Source organism: Carettochelys insculpta, chromosome 4, assembly GCF_033958435.1.
Source record: "Carettochelys insculpta isolate YL-2023 chromosome 4, ASM3395843v1, whole genome shotgun sequence".
Classification (NCBI taxonomy): domain Eukaryota; kingdom Metazoa; phylum Chordata; order Testudines; family Carettochelyidae; genus Carettochelys; species Carettochelys insculpta.
The window spans coordinates 112,543,966-112,565,173 of NC_134140.1; the positions used below are offsets into that span (position 1 = coordinate 112,543,966).

At 42.5% G+C, this 21,208-nt stretch overlaps 1 protein-coding gene across 1 annotated transcript in view; it reads right to left on the reverse strand.

Moving 5' to 3' along the window:
- Positions 1 to 21,208, reverse strand: part of NFKB1 (nuclear factor kappa B subunit 1) — a 97,072-nt gene that overhangs the window by 14,876 nt on the left and 60,988 nt on the right. The window contains exons 8-15 of the mRNA XM_074993503.1: positions 20,320 to 20,478; positions 16,929 to 17,033; positions 14,798 to 14,889; positions 12,619 to 12,757; positions 10,789 to 10,917; positions 9,235 to 9,324; positions 6,751 to 6,948; positions 3,795 to 3,936 (exon numbers count right to left, since the gene is read on the reverse strand). Of these exons, the coding sequence (XP_074849604.1) occupies positions 3,795 to 3,936; positions 6,751 to 6,948; positions 9,235 to 9,324; positions 10,789 to 10,917; positions 12,619 to 12,757; positions 14,798 to 14,889; positions 16,929 to 17,033; positions 20,320 to 20,478 (1,054 nt within the window). The remainder of the gene's footprint in view (positions 1 to 3,794; positions 3,937 to 6,750; positions 6,949 to 9,234; positions 9,325 to 10,788; positions 10,918 to 12,618; positions 12,758 to 14,797; positions 14,890 to 16,928; positions 17,034 to 20,319; positions 20,479 to 21,208) is intronic.

Genomic DNA, 21,208 nt, shown 5'->3' on the forward strand with positions numbered 1-21,208 from the left:
TAGACAACAAATTTCCATTGATTTCAGTGGAAGCGGGGTGCTCACATGTCGACCTAAGTGGATAGATTGGTATTAAAAGGCTAGCTTATTGTATAAAGAAAATATTCCCTTTCTCTTTGAACCTTTCAACAAACAGTCTAGTTGTTCATTTTAATTAAAAATTAACACACAAACCATCACAGGAATGTTACAGCATGAGTGTAAACATGACTCCTACTCCAAATCTACTATTATTTATAACAAGCTTTGGATCAAAGAGGTCCTGATTTGCAAAGGGTAAAAATGCCTGGAATTTTTTAGAAGCATAAAGCACATGAAAAGTTTCACACTTGCAGAACTTGCACACAGAATTTCCACAGGATTCTGTGTAACTAAAGCAGATTTTCCCAGGGGGATTTCCCCAACTTTGTCATTTTTTCTTGTCTTCATTTTCATAAAGAAGGTGACTAAGGACCCCAAGATTCAAAGTTAGCTGAAGATGTCACACCCAAAGGAAAACCCCTTTTGATATGTAAGTGACCACATAAAACAAGACCATTCCAACAATTATAACTCAATTTTCTTCTTTCTATTTTTCCCCATGTCCCAGCTTTCTCAAGGTTAGAGGCAGATTTTAACATCATCAAAGAAGTATGATCCTATCACCTGAACCATAAAATAACCTCATTAGGCCCTCCGTTCATTTCAAGATTCAGTTCAAAACCATCCTCTCTGTTTTGAAACCCTGTTGGACTTGCTAGGATTAATTTCTGAAGATGAAAGATTCTGTTGCTGACTGTCAGGTTTTAGTGTGTCTTTTGAAATATATAACATTTCTTAACCGCCCTTCCACCTCCTGAAGTCATCCTAATAAGGGCAAATCAGAGCTTTAAATTAAAAAAAAAAAAATCTTTTTTTTTCCCCTCATTGCTATGGAGGAAAGCCTGAAACTGTGACTATAATGAACCCAAAAAGTAGAGAGATCAGAAGGTAACCAAAACAAAACCCAAAACCCAGATGTAATATTTTTCAACCAATTTCATGATTTAGGGATGGGGATTTGGCTCATTAATTTGGAGCATTTGGGGTTGTAAATAACATGCTGTTATTTCTCTTTCTCATCTTGTCTAGTATTGGCCTCCTCCATGCTCACTCTTATATAAAGGATGCCTTTTCTTCAGGTCTTGACAAATGGAATAGATGTTTTATAACACTCCATGACATTTGACACTCTATGTTCAAATTGCAGCTGAAAACATACTGCTGCTTCTTTGCCCTTCATTCCTTATTCCTCTTTCCTTCTAGTATTATTATTTTACCCTCTACCTGTATTTGACTCTGTAAAGAACTGGTGAATACACATTCCATGAAAAATCCATTAATTCTTGAAATGGTGTAATAGAGTGTGCACCTTAGCAATATATTTCTTGACACAAGGCGAGGCACAAGGTCGTAAAGCTGCCAACTACCCAGGGAATTGTGGGCATTCAGTGTAATTGTCTTTCTTGAAGTGTGTTACTGAATTTATTAAATAAAGTTGTTTTGTTTTTATCACAATTCAAACTGAACATTTTTTAAAAAAAGAAAGGTCAATAAAATACACTTTCCTCTGTTATTATTTTATTAAAGTTGATTAGAATTGTATATGAAATGAGCACCCAGCAAAGGAACTAGGTCTCACCAGCCCAGAGACTGAAATCTACTATTTATCACCATGAAAGTTACAGCATGGGCAGAAGTGTAAGCTTCCACACCATGGGCCACAATCTTGATCCAAGTATTGGAGGGGTGGCCGTGTTAGTCTGGATCTGTAACAGCAACCAAGGGTCCTGTGGCACCTTATAGACTAACAGAAACGTTTTGAGCATGAGCTTTCATGAGCACAGACTCACTTCATCAGATGCTGCATCTGATGAAGTGAGTCTGTGCTCACAAAAGCTCATGCTCAAAACTTTTCTGTTAATCTTGATCCAGAAGGACTGCCTCTAGATGGTTTATTTTCTATGGATCATTCAGTTCTTTGCCTCTGCTGAAACGGTCAATAAATTCTGACAATTTTATTGCTGTTTCCTGTTCATTCTTATTCCTGTTGTCTTCAAAATAGACACCGGGTTGCCCAAACTTGGGCAAGCAAAGTGCTTTCTAAAACCACTGTGCCTAACAATAAAATAGCTATGATTTTAAAACACTTAAATGTTCCTTGTTTTTTCAGTAGCATGAAATCCCTTTTCACAGAAACTGGAGCAAAAATAGCAGCCTCCTACTAGGTTATCAAAACATCTGATAGTATATAGTAGTCATCTGTAATTTCTCATACAGCAGCTACAGATTGTCAACTCTAAGCTCCTTCTGTGCTTAGAGGAAATCAACTGATTGCAGAGGGTAAGCCCAAGTTCTCAGTGTCATTTAAAATACAGTCATCCTTTGAAAAATAGCAATGGAAACACAGTAACTTCTTATGCAACACATTTGTCCTTGGCAAAATGTAGGTGTACAAAACCAGGGGAATAAATTGAGAAAATCGGTTTTGGTGTCACTGAGGTACAATCAATATGGAATCCCATGATATCATTTCTACAAAGTCACTATTTCCTTGTACAATGAACCGCAAGAGCTCCATTTCAGCAGATGGGATGAAATGGAGACAAGGGTATTGTATGGGCCCCCTGCACTAAGCTGAATTTCACTCTAAGTGTCCACAGTAAAGGTTGTGCATACAATAAACTCTTTCACATCTGGCAGCCCCAGGACCGGGAGGCTGCTGGATATTCAAATATTCTGGGTCATAGAGAGGTACACCTAGCAAAGAATAACACTAAAGAAAAGCAAGATTAGGTATCAAGAAACAAACAAAAATGTATGCGGAGTACTTTATTTACCAACAATAGTAGTATTGTACACTGTAAACTTATACTGTACTTGCTGTATTTATTTGCATTTACTTTCACTATACTGAACTTACAGAAAATATAACTAAAATTTATTTGAACAACAAGAAGTCCTATGGCACCTTATAGACTAACATATTTTGGAGTATAAGCTTTCGTGGACAAGGAACTGCTTCATCAGATGCATGAGCTGGGGTGGGAGGTTTCAGAGGGGTATTTAAAGAGTAGGGTACCAGTAAAAGGGAGGACCAGAGGTGACAAGGTCTATTCAGTCAGGGTGGAAATGGCCCACCTGACTGAATAGACCTTGTCAGCTCTGGTCCTCCCTTTTACTAGGATCCCACTCCTTAAATATCCGTCTGAAACCTCCCCCCAAACTCATGCATCTGATGAAGCAGGTCTTTGTCCACAAAAACTTATGCTCCAAAATATCTGTCAGTCTATAAGGTGCCACAGGACTTCTTGTTGTTCTTGAAGATACAGACTAACACAGCTACCTCTCTGACAAAATTTACTTATGGTCAAATGATGGTTATTTGAGAGTTCTGGATGAGAGAATGATGGATATGAAAGCATTTACTGCAATAAGAATAGTCCTGTGCACCACTGCAGCTTAAAGCCAAGAATCTCAAGGTGCTTTACTAATGTGAATTCTCTGGATTGGTAATAATGCATATTGCACTAAATGAGCGTATTGTAATGAATGACATCCTTGCTGACGTATTGAGGGACAACTTTAAAAGGTGAGGCTAAGGTCAGGTCAGGGCAAGATGGTGAAAAATATTTATGTGAATAGCGAACTCCTACACATTGGTCTATGATCTACCCCCACAGCTGATGACAAGAACAAGCTGATCCCATTGCTAGGGAATGAGGGACAGAAATGTTCCACTCAAGAAACCCAGGCCTCGACCAGCAGTGACTTACCTGTCACCATTATCATCCTGCACGGCAGTGAGATGTCTCTGAGCAGCAAGTAGCATCTTCACATCACCAGTTACAGCATAGTCAAAAAGAGCATTGGCATGACGTTTAGCAAGCTGCATTGCCTTCTCCAGGAACAGATCATCTGCAACACAAATCTTCGTGTTCATCACAGTTACAAATGATCTCAGTGAAATGTTCAGATGCAATACAATGGGTAGGAGGCTTCTAACAGTCTGGCAGCTTTTTCCTGAAGCATTTCACACCACTCAGCAGGTGTGTATCCTGTCTGGGAAATGTTAGGTGCATACTGTAAAGTATATTCTGGTGATTCACAGAGGCTCCTACAGCTAATAATCACCTACAGAGGAAAAGATGGAGGTAGTGGCTCTCTAGAAAGATGAACTAGGATATTGGCATAATAGGCAGGGGGAGAGGAATTGTAGGAGCAGCCACATCTGGGGAGAAGACTTGGGCTGCACATTTATTTTACTGTTATTTTCTGTGCTAATGAAACAAAATCCTGGGAAGGAGATAAATTTGGACTACGCAGAAGAGTAAATTCTATTTGAGAGCAGTTCAGGAAGGGAATCAGCATGGAGAACTCTGGAATACTTCGTGTTTCCATGGTTCATTCTCAACCTTGCAAATTGCTCTACAAACAATAGATGTAGCCTCACAACATTATCACCTAAGCAGTTTACAGAGGAGGAAACTGAGGCAAAAGAAGGTTAAATGAGTTGTGAAGGTTACACACAGACAACAATAGATCTCAACTGCCAGTTCTGTACCTGAATTGCAAGACCATGCCAGCTTTCCTTCTTTCATCAGTACATCAAAGGGAATTTTTACATTAAACAATAGCTTCAGACAAGTGTCAAAGCAACATAACTACAGCAATTTCAATAACCAAATACACAACAGGGGAAAAATAATCTGGGGACACAAGTCAGACTGTTGACCAAATAAAATCCACGGCCCCAAAGGCATGGGAATATGGTGAAAAGGATGAGGCTAAACAAAGTTTTAAAGCACACTTTGAAGACCACTGTCAAATGCATCAGGGAGTCCGTATTCCTAACCATTTCAAAGTGAGAGTTTATGGGACCTTCCAACAAATAAGTAAGAGCAAGTAAGGAAAACAGCAGTTGCCAGCTAAAACTCACAAGCACACTGAGAAAAGAAACTCAGGGCCTTTTGCTATCTTAAAAAAAAAACGTCTGTAACACTTAGGATGAAAGAGACTCTAACTATGGTCAATATCAATGTGTGTGTTCTTGGTGTAGGCCACTCACTAAGGGTTACATACTTATAACCAAGTCAGGTTGACGTTTTATGTAACAGAGGATAGTGGCTACACCAGACACATGATTAGCCCTTCAATTATAACTTATTACTATCTCTTAGTACTAAATAACAGACTTAGTGTTTCCCGCTAATGCAATCAAACACACAACATGTGTGTCAAGATAGGTCACCACAATCAACACGGTCTCTTTCTCATCAAAATTTATTCCAGATTTTTGTATGAGCAGGCCATTAACCCTCAGTGATTTATCATAATGAGCTCTGGGGAAAGGCCTACTATATTGTCACTGGTATCACAGAAAATATATTTCCCTTAAGCCCAGTTGTCAAAACTGTTCAGATTACATTAGCCATTCAGTGGGTCCACTTAACAGATCCAATTTTCCTGCATAGAGTCATCACACAAATTGCAGTCCCTGTTCCTCTCCCTTTTTTTTTTTTTGTATAATTCATAAATAAATAAATTTTAGCTTCCTGATGTGCTGTCTATTTACTAAACCACCAGACACCACAATCTAAACCCTTCCTTTCTCTGGAAACAGCAGAACAGACACCATTACTCCCACATACAAGGGCACACCCACCAATTACTAGTTTTAATTCCTGAACTAATCCAGGAGTTGACTCTCAGAACCAACAAACAGCAATTTCTCTCTAGGCACCACATGATCTCTCAAATGCCAAGAAGAAACTTACAAAAATGTTCAATACTGAAACCCTATTACTGTACGAACTTGTTGTCTAATTGCTATAATAAATGACACATAATGAAACCAGCGCACAACGTAACACCCCCCCTTCTCCATAAAGGAGGAGCCTTCTGCATAAAAGAGGTACATATCACATTATATGTAGGACACTAAGGAGTCATTTCTATTGTAACAGCCAACAGTATGCCTCCAGTGAATGATTCAGGGCACACACGGCCTGGTTTTCAAAAGTGTTGACTTTGATGAGAGGTATGAGCATTGAAGACCTCTGAAATCTGGCTTTTTAACCCTCAACAGATCAGACTGTCAGAAAAAGGAAGCTTATCTTAACATGGCAAAGCTGTAAATTTGTAATCTCCAGAGGACTAATCCTAGTACAAAAATACTTCCTTCAACCATTTCTTCTTCTCTGTTTTTGTTTTTTTGGTATGAAGTCTTTGCTGTGAAGCAGTGCTGATTGGATTGTTTAATTTTATTATTTATCTGGCAATAGATGAAGTTTATATTAAATTGAACATTTAATAAAATGCTTTGCATGCAATTTAGAAATTAATTCCATGGAACAATGATGCAACAGTAACATACCTGGAAACATCACCTTTCCATGCATATAAGGCAGCCTATTAGCTATAAAGGACGAAACTTTTTCTGATTTACACCTCGTGTAACACTACTGACTTCAATGGCATCACAGATAAGTTGGAGGCAGCACAGAGGCATAAGGGCTTTTACACAGATACCATAGGCATACGTGGATGTTGGCAGGGTGCCAGGTTTAGAAGACTGACCTCCTGTCATTTGCAAACAGGAGCAAATTTTAACCCTTCCAAAGATGGAAACTCTGAGTGAGAACTTGTGACATTTCCAATCCATAAAACAGCCTTCTCCCATAAGAGACTGGTCCTTTGAATGTCCTTGAATAAACAAGCTTGTAAACTCACCCTGTAACCTGCAATCTGCTTCAGTTACTCCAGCTGTACATGACGACGTAACAGTCTCCTCCTTATTATCACCACCACACACTCTGGACTCACTCCCCTCTGTGTTTTCCACTTTCTTGTCCTGTTTCACATCTGGCTTGTCATCATGCAGCTTATTGCAGCTTTGCCCTGCGTCTTCAGCCACAGTGCTTGAAATTCCTTAAAAAAAGAAATGAAAAGCATTAGCCTTTTGCTGCTGTGATTCTTTTGTGCAACTGATAACGCCCCGTGAGGACCCTTCAATGGTGAGATGCCAAGTTACTTCATTTGGCACTGGATCAGGACATGTAAAATTACATTAGAGGCCTGGTTGCAGCTCTGCTTCCAAGCAAAAGTTAGGATAGAAGGAAGTTCTAGGAAGAAAGCTGTTGCAATACATATATAAAGTGTGTAGGCTGGGCCCCGTGCTGGCTGGGCAGGGGTGAGGCTTACACAGGGCAGTGGGGTGGACCGTTGGGGATGGGGTTGAGGCCAGGCCTTGTGCTGGCCAGGGAAGGGGCTGTGGCTGGCACAGTGCAAAGGGGACTCCGTTAGGCAGCTGGGCTGGGTCTCATGCAGGGTGGGACAGGGGCTGGCATGGTGTGGGGCGGGCCCTCTTGGGGGTCTGGGCTGGGGCCTGGGGTGGGGAGAACCAAACAATGTAGAACCTTGCGTGGACAGACAGCTGCATGGACACAGGAAAAATGATATATATGATGACACTACGAAGTCACTGTGTTCAAGTTCACCATGCAGAGAGAAATGTGTGGAGCTGTAACTTGTACAGAAGTTATTTAAGATTTTCATTTTACCAGCCCCCATATTAAAGAATAAAATTAAACAGACTTGTTGCCTGAACAATCAATGCAGGGATGAATTTGGCTCTCAGATGCAATGTTACAAGCCTGCCGTATCTCTGACAAAGGCAATATGATTACTCCATGTTGACAACAGTGTAACTCAGTGTTCAGCAACCTTTAGCACCTTGTGGCACACTTCAGCACTCATTATGATTTCACAGCACACCCAATATATATAACTCCATCCCCTTCTACTCCCCCACAACCAGGCCGCCCAGCTCCCCACTATGATTCAATTCCCCACTCCTCCCTCAGAGCCAGGCACCCATAGCCTGCCTCCCCACCCGACTCTAACTCCATGCCCGCAACTCACCAGAGCCACCGCCAACACTGCTGCTGCCACCATCTGCTGCTCTCACCAAGCGGTGGGGCGTGTGCACAGAGCGCCAGGTGGCAATCTTGGTGCATGGCTCTGAGGCACACCAGTTGCAGAGCACTGGTGTAACTGGCCCTTGAATTTATCCCACAGATTTTGAAAATAAATGGCCTCATCTCTTGTTTTCACCAAAGCACTGGGACTTTTGAGTCTAAAGTCATTTCCCTTGGGTTTGAGTACAAAGAATGCATGTGTCCTTACTCTGAACTTAATTTTTTAGGTGGCCACATTTGTTTTTCACTAGAGGTAAGACTGTGGCTCTCCTTTAAGGCAGCCAGACAATAAGGGAAGGAAGAGATAGCTACGGGAGCAAACACTGGAAAGAGAGCAGAAGGGCAAGGACTATGCAGTGTCTTTTAAAGAACTGCTGCACATCACCCCTCGTGTCTCCTGCCCGCCCCCCCCCGAACAATTAGGGGCCTCTGAGAGGCACTTTGCTTCACAGAAACAGGATGCTTCCTGGCACTCTCTCTGCATGCAGTTATTTAACACCAGTTACCCCAGGGATTGCTCAATGTACAAATATTGTCTCACTGTGGATCTGTTCCCAGTTACTATGTCCATCATGTGATGTTACATAATACAGTTTTTATGAAGTCTGGAATTTTTCATTTGCCAGGAAAACAAATACTCTGGAGGTTAAAGAAGTGGCTTCTGGTGGGCAGTAATGACAGATGCTACCATCCATTGGCCAGTTTTAAATTCCTTACAGAAAATAGTTTTGGATACTTATAAACATGAAATCCAGTCAATAGCATATACAGTTCACCATTAAAATGTTAGCATTTGCCATCTAATTATTCTCTACCCTAATCATAGGGGCAACTGAGGTATTTGGGACAGCAATGAAGGGTTTTGTTGGGTACTGCTGACATTTAGTGATCACTGTCAGTCCATGTGAGTGTTTACACACCCATTTTAATCCTGTTTGAGCCCAGTTTAGAACAACCAATGTTCATTACTTTGGTAGTCATTAACAATAATTCCTGATCAGTGTGTAGTACCCAGAGGCACTGAGACCTCATACTAGGGTGCGTGAAGTCTCTGCTTTACAGGCTTGGCTGAGGGCCAGCTGGCCTTTAGCTCATGTGGTAGAGCACACAGGGCGTTAGCCCCTATGATCGCAGGCTCAATCTCTGGTGCTGGCAGCCCAGGTCTGCCTGCGTTACAAGTGAAACAAATATAGTAAACTAAAAATTATTGTTACAATCCTGCTATTTTGTTTCTTACCATGTTTCATCCCAGCATTAGATTTCGTCGTGCCTGGGTGGAAAGGCATGCCTCCATAAGAAGAATACCCATAGGATGGGTAACCGTACCCTAAAAACCACGGCCAGGAAAAACAAATAACTGGAATTATTCTTCAATACAAAACAAACAGTAGAGTGAAAATCAAATGCTCAGACAAAGGCACTATTTCATTTGCCACTCCTGGTAATTTGTCTTTGGATTTTCTACCCTACTAAAACAACATGTTTCGGATGAAAGTCCTACCTCCCACCTCTATGACAGTCAGAGGCAAGTGTAGATGCCTGGCTAGCAGCATCCTCTATCTCTGCAGCTCTCAGAAAGTATGAAGCAGCGTGCCATTTTTACTGCTCAACAGAGGGCTCAGCATGCTTCCAGAATAATTGTCATTAATATAGAAACAATGAGAAGTCCCATGGCACCTTAAAGATTAACAATTTGGGCATAAGCTTTTGTGGGCAAGAACCCATTTCTGCCACAAGCCTCCTCATTGCTTTTGCAGCTATCGACTAACACAACTATCTCAGTGATACTTGTCACTAGTGTAGTTATAATGGATTTTTATTCTGATACCACGTTAGACCAGGGGTTGCGGACTGCTGCCCATAGACTGGATCTGGCCCTCTGCTTAGCTTCATCTGGTCCATGGCAAACCTCTGGGCTGAGGGCCAGAAGCCCTGAGCCTCAGTGCTGGAAGCCTGGAACTGTGAGCCAGTGCGTGTCCTCGTGAGGAGGGGAGTTAGGGTGTCAAGCTGGCTGACTATCCATGAAGCCCCGAGGCGCAGGCATGTATGATCAGCGAAGCTCCAAGTCTGTGTGTGCCTGGTCCCTCAGTTCACATCGGCCTTACTTCCTGGCCAACGGGAACTGCAGGGGCAGTGCCTGTGGGCAGAGGCTGTGTGCAGAGCCACCTGGCTATATTGTGGCAGCTTCTGGGAAGCATGTGGGAACAGGATAGGGTGGCCTGCCTTAGACCTACTGTGCTGCCAACTTGAAGCTGTCTGAGGTAAGTAGCACCCAGTGGGAACCCATACCCTTCACTCCCTCCCACACCTCAAATCCAATCCTGAGTCCCCTCCTGCACCCCCACTCTCACCGAGATCCTGCACTTCCATCCCAACTCCCTGCCTAAGCTTGGAATTGCCTCCCAGAATCCCAACTGCATCCTAGAGCCTGCAACACCACCTGAACCCCCTGCCCAACTCTGAGCCTGCTCTCACAGCCAAACCCTCTCCCAGACCCTGCCCCAGCTCAAAACTCCCTCCTGCATCCAAGCTCCACCTAGAGGCCACATCCCAGCCCCCTGCCCCAGCCCTGTGTCTGCTCAGGCCCTCCAACCCTCCTGCACTCTAGGTCCTCATTTGTGCCACACACGGGCAGAAGCTAGGTGTGAGTGTGTGGCTCACGACTGATTCTTTTTCTGTTGATCAGTGGTCCTCATGGAAAACAATCCTTCCTGGCCGTGGACTAGAGGAACAAACTACACAAGACAAAGTTAAAAGTTTATATTTCAGCTCAATTGTCTTTTCTCTTTACCTGAGCCAGTACCACTTCCTCCACCTCCATACATTCCACCCCCTCCGCCTCCGGCACTGCTGCCTCCACCATAACCATCAGAAAAATTAGGCATCAACTTCTGTCGTTTCCTCTGAACTTCTTCTTTATCTGCGTTTTGGAGTGAGGGAGAGAAATGAAAGAGAAAGAGGAAAAGGAAAGGATGAGTCACGTCTATCACCAGCTGGCGACAGAAAACAACAACAGTTTAAGGGAAATCAGAGGTGTTGTTAGCAGGGTAAACTTTTTCAGCTCCAAACAACAGATAATTTTTCTACTCCAACAACTGGGAACCCATTCAAATAAGTAACAAACTATAGACTCAAAGACACAGTAACACATAGGGATCCATGTGACTTCTCGAATACAGTATCTGGTGCCCCAAAACTCAAATAAAGATGATTGGGACAGGACATGGCAGATGCATCTAAGTGTCTAAATCACTTTTGAAAGTGGAACTTGGGCTCTTAAATCACTCACATGCTTTTGAAAATTTTAGCCCTTGGGGAGAAAGGGCTTATTTGGGAATGGTATTGCTCGACACTTTTGAATCGAGGGCCCAACTGCAATGAAGAATTCTTTAGTGCCAGAAGTTTAAAATGAGTTTAAAGCAAGGCATAAAACAGTCATGCAGGTCAGTAGCAAGAGAACTCGTCTTACACTAAGTACAACAAATAAAGGTAAAATAGAGTCCTCCAACCCCATCAGAAAAATCCCAAAGGCTCTTGAGAAAAAACCAACACCCTGAACATAAACATACAGAAAATGAAACAGTCATGAAAAGAGGAGCTATCAAAACAGTGAAATTAGAGCAAAGAGGAAGCCCAGTGACACTGTTAAGGAAAGAATAAAATATCCCCCCAACAAACAACGTAATAATTTCTGATAGGTACATGCAAAATGTGAGAAGGAAATAATTGGAAGAAATGGATCTTACCCACATGAGCTCATTACAAAATGAACATATGGATCAATGTAATGAACAGTCTATATACGAACACACAATTTACAGACATATACAGCATGGAGATAAGTGTACATGCATCAAATATACTCACACCCAGGAAGAGAGAAAGCTCTAAAGACAGTTAATGCACCTGGCCCAAAGCCAAAAAAAAAAGCAAGCACAAGCACACATCCGCACACATTCCTGAGGTCACGTGAGCACTATTCACGACAGAACTAGCACAGTACCATCCCTGAATGCCATGTCCTGAATATGTTGGACAGAGTTTATGAAAAGATGTTTACAGAAATCATTATTCAATTATATTCACCCCTCTAAAAATCACAAAAAAAGTCTGACACAAAATTGGTGGGCTAGCTCTAGAGATGTGTAAAATGTTTCTATCGAATTCGGGCAAGAAGTTCTTGGAGGCTAAACAGAGTTCAACTGAATTCAAGTATCCACCTGCAAACACAGAAATTTCTCACCAGACGTCACATTCCGCTGCTCATTGTACCAAAAGATAAATAACTCACTTATAATCCCTTCTCCTTTCATGTTTCTGTTTTGTCCACCTGTTATCTCTTGTCATGAACTAAATCTTTGAACCTGTAAATGCTTATGCATATATTTTGAAGCACAAGAGTAGTCACTAACTTCAATGAAACTACTACTTAGTGTGATAAAGGTATCACATCTACTTAGTATGTTGCTGTTCAGAATGGGACCCTAATAAGTGCTCTTGAGCTTTGTCAAAATGCAAATATTTTATTACTATTTATTATCAGTGCTAACATAAAGACTCTGCTGTGTCACAAACAGAGTATTTTGCCTTTGTAATGCATGGAACAGGTTGAATGAATTACCTTTGATTTCTGGGTAGTACAGAAATGGCTTTGGCTCACTTGTTTCCAGATCAGATTTCCGCCGTAGTTGGACAAACACGGATGCTGGTTTTGTGATATTAACGTCTCTGTACTTTGGGGTTTTGAATACAATAGCAAACTGTGAAAAACATTAATTAGCAGGTTGTCAGGAATAGAATGTTCTGAAATAAGATATTGCTTTACATCTAATTTTTTATATTTTGGGGGATTTTAGATAGAGCTGACAAGATAATATTACTTAGAGGAAGCCTACCACAACTATAAATTCCCTTTTTCTTTTTCATTTCTACTTTGGAACTAATTACAATTTAAGTTCCTTTTAAAAACATTGAACTGTACATGATCCATGAATCAAAAATAGATGGGGGAGGGATAATTTAGTGGTTTGAGCAGTGGCCCTGTAAACACAGTGTTGTGAGCTCAATCCTTGAGGAGACCATTTAGGGGTCTGGAGCAAATAGTTTAAAAAAAAAAACTGTCAGGGATGGTACTTGGTGCTGCCAAGGGCAGGAGACTGGACTCAATGATCTCTCAAGGTGACTTCCAGTTCTATGAGGGAGGTAGGTAGCGATTGAATTTTTCTGTCTTGCTTCATCTGCTCCGTGGTATCCTTAGTATTAGTAGGCACTCTGGAGACATTTTACTCTGCACAGTTTTTCCATAGGTGTGGCTTTCATCTCTCTTACCATTACCGGTTGAACCTCTCTAGGCCAGTACCCTCAGAATCTGATTGGTGCCAAAGGAGAGAATTTGCCACACCATAGCCGTGTCTACACGTGCACGCTACTTCGAAGTAGCGGCACTAACTTCGAAATAGCGCCCGTCACGGCTACACGCGCCGGGCGCTATTTCGAAGTTAACTTCGACGTTAGGCGGCGAGATGTCGAAGTCGCTAACCCCATGAGGGGATAGGAATAGCGCCCTACTTCGACGTTCAACGTCGAAGTAGGGACCGTGTAGTCATTGCGCGTCCTGCAACTTCGAAATAGCGGGGTCCGCCATGGCGACCATCAGCTGAGGGGTTGAGAGATGCTCTCTCTCGAGCCCCTGCGGGGCTCTATGGTCACCGTGGGCAGCAGCCCTTAGCCCAGGGCTTCTGGCTGCTGCTGCTGCAGCTGGGGATGCATGCTGCAGGCACAGGGTCTGCAACCAGTTGTCAGCTCTGTGTATTTTGTGTTGTTTAGTGCAACTGTGTCTGGGAGGGGCCCTTTAAGGGAGCAGCTTGCTGTTGAGTCCGCCTTGTGACCCTGTCTGCAGCTGTGCCTGGCACCCTTATTTCGATGTGTGCTACTTTGGCATGTAGACATTCCCTCGCAGCGCCTATTTCGATGTGGTGCCGCACAACGTCGAAGTTGAACATCGACGTTGCCAGCCCTGGAGGACGTGTAGACGTTATTCATCGAAATAGCCTATTTCAATGTTGCTACATCGAAATAAGCTATTTCGATGTAGGCTTCACGTGTAGACGTAGCCCATGGGAGGTCAGTATTATCTAGCAGCATTACCAACACTCCTACTGCCTCTTAGAAGACTTTTAAGCTATGTCTACATGGTGGGCACTATTTCAGGGTATGGCAGTATCCCAAAATATCTGCCCGCGTCTAAGAAACGTGCCCATTGTCTTGAGACAGTTTTCAAAATAATTGGCACACTATTCCAGCCTACCTGCCTCAAAATAGCGTTTTATTTCAGTTTGTGGAGCTGTTTAGACAGAGTCACATGCTGAAATTGCCTATTTTGAGGTTAGGCTGTCATGCAGACACAGACTTAGGAGAAAATTACAGCTAAACAACAGCACAGAACACTGAGAGCCATGACTGATGGCTATAAACAAACTTTATGGGACCTCAGGAAACTTGGCCACACCCACCATGATAAGTGGCCAACAAAATATCATGCCAGATTACAGTTGTTGCCGGACGAGAGTGTTCCAGATTAAAGAGGTTCCCTCTAGCGTGTTTCTAACTCACATCAGCACCATGTGTTAAGAGTTTAACATAAATCAAGGCCATATTCATTTTTATGAAGTAACATAAGACGATGAGTGTGAAGATTAGTATTGGGATATGGAGCCTTGCACTACTAAATCATTGGTTCAAATGGGGCCTTGAGAAAGAATTAAAAGCCATTAGGAAATGACACCTATTTGGTCACTTACCTGCCTATGTACATCAGTAGGAGAAAAATCTCCAAATCCTTCCCACACGCCACCATTTTCATCCTCTTCATAAAAACGAATCTGAATATCATCTGCAAACAGTGTGAGAGAGTTAATTCTTTTGCATTTTTTTAAGCTTTTGGTTAAATCAATTTTTAATAAAAAAGAATAGGGGGATCTTATAATTTTCCCAGAGCTAATTCATAATAGTGTACTATAAACAACAATAAAATATTTTTGGGGAAGGAAAATAATTCTCTCTAATGCTGAATTTCACCTAGTATTTGTTTCTGTGGTAATGTGTTACATTGAGAAGACTTTATTAAAACAAACAGCAAGAATTTTATCCTCCTCAAATACATTTTAAGGAAGATTTTTATCATTTGGGGTCCAATCCTGATTTTATTTCCACCAGTTTGACACGAATGTAAATTCTTGTGACTTCAGTGGAGTTACTCTTGGTTCACCCCTGTGTGAGTGGTGCATCAGGCTCAGTGCTTCTTCCTGTTCTATAGTTAAAGAGAATTAATGCAGTAGCTCAGTACAGAATGACTATATGGACAGGAGGACATGTGGTGGGAAATACAGGCCTCCCTTCCCAGTAGTCTTGAGTTCTGAAATCTGAATGAAACTTGAACAGTTCAGGTTCAAGTTCTACTTACTGCTGGCAAAAAGCCATTCTTCACCTACTGCTAAGTGTGACAGCAGCTGCTTCCAAAGGCAGTTCCGAGCTAAGTGCTCTCCCGCAATACATCTCCTCTCCCTTCACAGAGCAGTGCGAGGGGCAGCGACATTTCTGTTGGGCTGGCAACCCTCTGCATACACCTCTTTGGAAAAGTGGGGAAAACAGATCCTCAGCGTCTTGGGGAGTAGGTGTGAAAAGCCCACTTTCTATCTTTGAGTAACGGCAAGGAAGTTTTTTCATCTCCTAAGCAATGGAAAGGGGTTTTGGTTTCTGGGCTGCTTTCACCTGATCGCTAATCTGGCAACACTTAGAGTTAGAAATGCTCCAGCCCTCCTGCTGTGTGCATGCAAGTTTCCAAAGGTGCAGGGATTTCAGAGAGTGACAGGGTCAGCTGGGGAAACCCTGCTTAGTCTATGGGGAAACCCCTCTTTGGAATTTCCATTTATTCAGACTTCTTTAAAAACTACATTTTACTTAATCTCCTGGAAAGGCCATGGATTGATAGTGGTAAGGAGAAAAAAAATATTTCCTCAAACTCCACCAGTTTCTCTCTGCCCTACAGAACTACACGAGAGGTGGTCTTCACCCACACCCTTCTCTGCTGCAGCATGGAGTAACAGAAAATCCCTGAATCATTTAACATTTCTGCTCTACAATCAGACTGAGAACCATGCATGCTGTTGCAGAGATAAAATAGATCTGTGGATCCTTGCTTTAATCTACAGATTAAAGCTCTCCAGGCCTCCAAGCCCCCTCTTCCTTTCTGTTTACTTCCATCTATGAACAGGAAATCTGAGTATTGTATACAAAGTCAATATGTTCAAATGTGAGCATTTTACATTAGGCACCCAAATCCATATTTGGAGCCTGATGATGCAAACACTTCATTCCAGGAATACTGTTTACTACTATGAGTTCACAGGGTGCCACACATTACACAAGCCTTACCCAGTAGTAAGTCTACATAAATAGGGCTGATTATTGGCAGTGTTGAGCACCTACAAATTCCACTATGCTACACATTATACAAGGGGTTGGGGGCACCACAGGGATACAGTCATGGGTCCATGATGGCACATATCCAGTGTTTACAAACCCAGGGAACCTGGGAGCTAGAAGGGAAACTTCAGAGGGGCAGGGGCAGTGTCTTGGTTACTTTCTGCTCATTGCGGGAGAAGGAAAAGGGCTCATGAGCGTCTTTCCCCAGCCTTTCCAGGCTGTTCCCCATACAGATCCCATTTACTTGCGGGAATGCTGTTTCACACCAGGAGGCCTAATGACTGCTTGCCTGATTTTCAGCAATGCTGAGAACTCACAGATCCTGCTGAAATTAACAGGAGCAGTGGTGGCATAGTTTCTTTGAATGTTAGGCCACTACTGTAGACCTTAAGCATACAGCACATGATAAACATAGCCAAGCTACTTTGCAACCTTTGGGGATCTTACCTTTCTGAACCTTGTCACACAGAAGGTAAATCTCCTCTCCTCCTGTCACACACCCTGACGTTCTGTCCATTCTTACAATCTTTAAATTGGATGCATTGGGGGCTTCTGTCAAAAGGGATGAGTTGAAAGAAGATGTCATTGTGCTGACAGCAGTATTGACCCTACTAACAGTTCTAGGCTAAAAATATGTGTCATGCTTTGGTTTTAATGTGTGACTGTCAGTAAATATTAATTTTGGCTGATACACTGAAATCAACGCCATCCAATATTTTTTTTTCAATGGTGAGTGTGCCTACAGGGACTGGAACCCCCTCCAGCTCTGCTGTAACAGCTCTATTAGCTCATCAGTCAGGAGTGTGGCAGATGTCCCCTGGCAGCAAAATTTCAGCAACACCCTGCAATCAAGAGCTCATCCTCCTTGTATTCCTGGCCAGGGAGGTCTCTGCTTCCCTGGGCCAGGAGGACCACAGCCTTCTCCCACACCTTGCATCATGGTCTCTTTTGCCCCTCATCCTCACAGACAGGCCCTGCCCTAGTTCCATACCCAAACCTATGATTTCAGCTGTAAACACAAAAAGTAGTTAAAAACAGAAAAGATAATCTTAAAAATAAAAATGGATAAAACCCTCCAAACTTAGAAAAAGTTGTATTCTGCTAAGCCCTGCTAACAAGAAAGCACAGAAATGGGATAAAAGACAAACCTCAAACAGGAATCACATTGTAGTATCTGGACTCCTTAACATGTGAAAGAAAGTGAAGGATGAACCACAGATGGAAAAATCAGAAGAGCTTGATATTGTACTCCTTATGTAGGCAAAACTCCCATTGCCTTGAGCATGAATTCTGCCTGGCTATTTACTACCAAATAAGAGTCTATTCACTTCTCCGTGAGCCCTGCCTGAATACCATACCAGTCAAGTAATGCAGTGGTGAAACAGGATCCAAGACTCTGCATTGTTACTAATCAGGTAAAAAGAAAAATTCTGTATGAGAATTGCATCACAATTTCTCTCCTGAAATCTCTAAGTGTAACACTAGGCAGACCCTCCTCCTTTGACCATCTAACTGCTTGATAAGGCACGTGTGTACACAGGTATATATATTTAAATCTCCTGTTTCTTCACTTCTCTGTGGCCTACCTAAAGAGAGTTTGTTAGTCCTGTCCAGCTCACAGTGGACTTGGGCCCATCACCAAAACCAGCAACTACTCACAGTCTCAGCAGACAGGTCAAGTATAAATGGGTTCTGGACCCAGACCTATCCTCTCACAAAATATATTGTCTCCCAAAAATGACAAAAAATACTTTCAGATACAACAGCAGGCAGAAGCTTGCACTGTCACATGCTGCACCTATACCACAGAGGACTTCAGTGGCATCACTCAACAGTAGTAGATTCAGTCAAAAACAAATTAAAACGAAAAATGTTCCTATATCTTTTGAAATGAATTAATTCAACTGGTGGTTGCCGATCCTCTAGTCAGGGCAGCAGCATGAAAATCTAGACAGTGAGAGAGATAGGTGGATCTATTTCCTTCACCGTCCCCACAAAGGAAAGGTACTCTTTGATGCTCAGACTTAAAAACATCAACTTCCTTTCAGTGTGGCTTGTCATACACTATACCTCTATTGGCACTGTAACTTCCCTCTTCTGCTTGCTGTATCAATATACAGGAGAGTGTTACCATAATAAAAGCCTATTTGGATTATAGGCCATGTTTACATGGGCAGCCTCTGTCGACACAGAAACCTCAGCAGTATCTCTGTCGACAGATTGTGTCTGCTCCTAAAGGCAGATTGAAGAGCCATCTGCTTTGTTGACAGAGAGCACCACACTGCCCTGTCCTCTCTTGAAAGAACAGCTGTCTGGAAGCTCTGGTGAACTGGAAGCCCTCTCTGTAAACAGAACTATCTACATGGGCACTCTGTGTGACAAAACACTGTCAACAGAGGCAATATTCCAGATCAGGAACAGGGATAATGCTGCCGACTGAACAGCTGAGTTTTGTCAAAAAAATCTTGAAAGAGCACTTTAGCCGTGTAGACGCTCGGTGAGTTTTGTCAACAAAAGGGCTCTTCTGGCAATAGAAGCTGCCCATGTAGAAAAGGCCATAATGAATAACAAAATAAATCAACAATATTTCTCAAAGGAATCTTTTGGTAGGTTACATCACCATCCAGATAAAGGGCTTTTATTCTTCCATAAAATACAAGTAATGTACTGCAAAACAAGTATATACTTTGTCGGGTTATTACATAAATATTGTGAAATTGGTAATGAGCAGCAGCACACAGGGGAATTGCAGAATGAGAAGGGGTTTACCTAAGTAAGGAGATGAGCAGAGGGGACATGATGGAAGTACATATATAATGAATGGTCTAGAGATGAGAGATCAAGAACTTCTGTTCTACCTGTCTCATAACACAAGGACAAGGGGACATTCAATTAAATTTTAAAATGGCCAGTTCAGAAGTGCTGCAAGAAAATACTTTTTTCACAGAATGTCCAATTAGATTGTGGAATTTTTTGCCATAGGAAGTCACCATGATCCCCGGTTTACCAGGACTCAGAAAGGAACTAGACATTTGTATGAACAACAAAGGTTGCCATAACAGTAAAGTTTTTGGAAGGGATGTGAGAGGAGTTATAGAAACTCCACACTGCGGAAGGGGTTAAAGGATTGTAGTGGGATGAGAGAGCCCCTCTCCCTCCAACCCTGTGAAACATGTACCAACTAGAGACAGGGATGACAAGGGAGTAACTCTTCTCAGAAGGGGCATGCTGAGGAGGAGTGCAGACCTTCCTTGACAAAAGAGGCTAGAGAAGCCTCCTTGCAGGAATAGAACAGCATGCAGAGCTCAGCTGGAGCTGGCATTTCCACTTCACTTTTCCTTTTTCTTTCCTCCTCATCTGGGGTCAGAGCTGAGGGAAGGAAGCTGAGAAGTCGGAATCTGAGGGAAGGTCACTCAGACAGCTCCTCCAAGAGGCCAAATGCTTCCGACCTTCCTAGGGCCCAAGGGTGCAGTCCAGTGGAGTGGATGATTCTAGGTTCCCTTACCACACGAGTGGACACTAACTGTTAGGCCTATCAGCCCACAAAGACCCCATTACAAGACATTAAGCCACATGCTTCAGGGCTCACGCTGCAGTCCTACTATTAGAGATCGGGATGACACAACGTGAAGGACAGATTGTCCCACCTCAGCTTGAGGTTGGGTTCTTACTTCTTCCTCTGATGCATCTGGCACTGGCCACTGTCAGACAGGACAGGGACTAACTGGACCTCAGGTTGGATCCAGTGTAACAATTCCTATGACCTATGCTCCTAGAGAGGAAAAATAAGACCTGCGCCTGGTAAAAAAAAAAGAACATGAAAGCCAAATGCACTTACTGCTGTCATATATTGCATCTGATATGACAGGCTCAAGCCTTCTTGTGAAGCTGCCAGTGCTATCAGGAAGGAAGGCCGTGAACATGAGCCGCACCACGCTAAGGTCCATCTCTTTTGTCTGCTGAAGTGCTGCCTGACGGATGATTTCTCTTTCCCGCTCTGGAACCAATCAATAACTGAGACAAACTGACACAGTAGAGGAAAAAATAATTCTACCTCCAAAACCACTGATAAAAGTTGCTTATTGTTATTTAAAAAAACCCACGATCTTCAATCCTTATTTTTATTTCGAACGTTATAAAGGGGTAAGTCACTGCATACTACACTCTTAATAAGTAGAGTGACATACGATGGTTGCCTGTATATTATTTTTTATACTGCACCCAAAATTGTGCCAGGCACATTGCAAACATAAAATCAAAGGCACAGTTCCAGGCCTCACTGTGAAGCTTACAATGGACAGAAATATGACTATGGAGGACAGTGATAAGATAGTGCAGTTATATAAGCAGAGACCACACTTGGAAGCTGGCACTAGCCAGCAGTAAAATAAGAAAGTGCTCTCTAACTTTTGGCTGTGCTGTAGTCAGTGCTGGATTGACCCTTTGATCCTTCATTACCTCTGTGGGAGAATGCTAGCCCCAGGTTTTGCAGGTACAACTGTAAAGCAGGAATTGGAGGGATGATCTTCCTCAGTGAGAGCTCCATTCTGCCTACAAAACTAAGGGTAGATCTACACAGCAGCTTTATTTCTAAATAACCTATTCCAGAAGAGGTTATTTTGAAATAACGCTGCTACACCCAAAAATGCATTTCAAAATAGCACTTAGCCATTTTGAAATACAGCATCTATACACGTACAGAGTATTCGGAAATGGAGCCATTTACA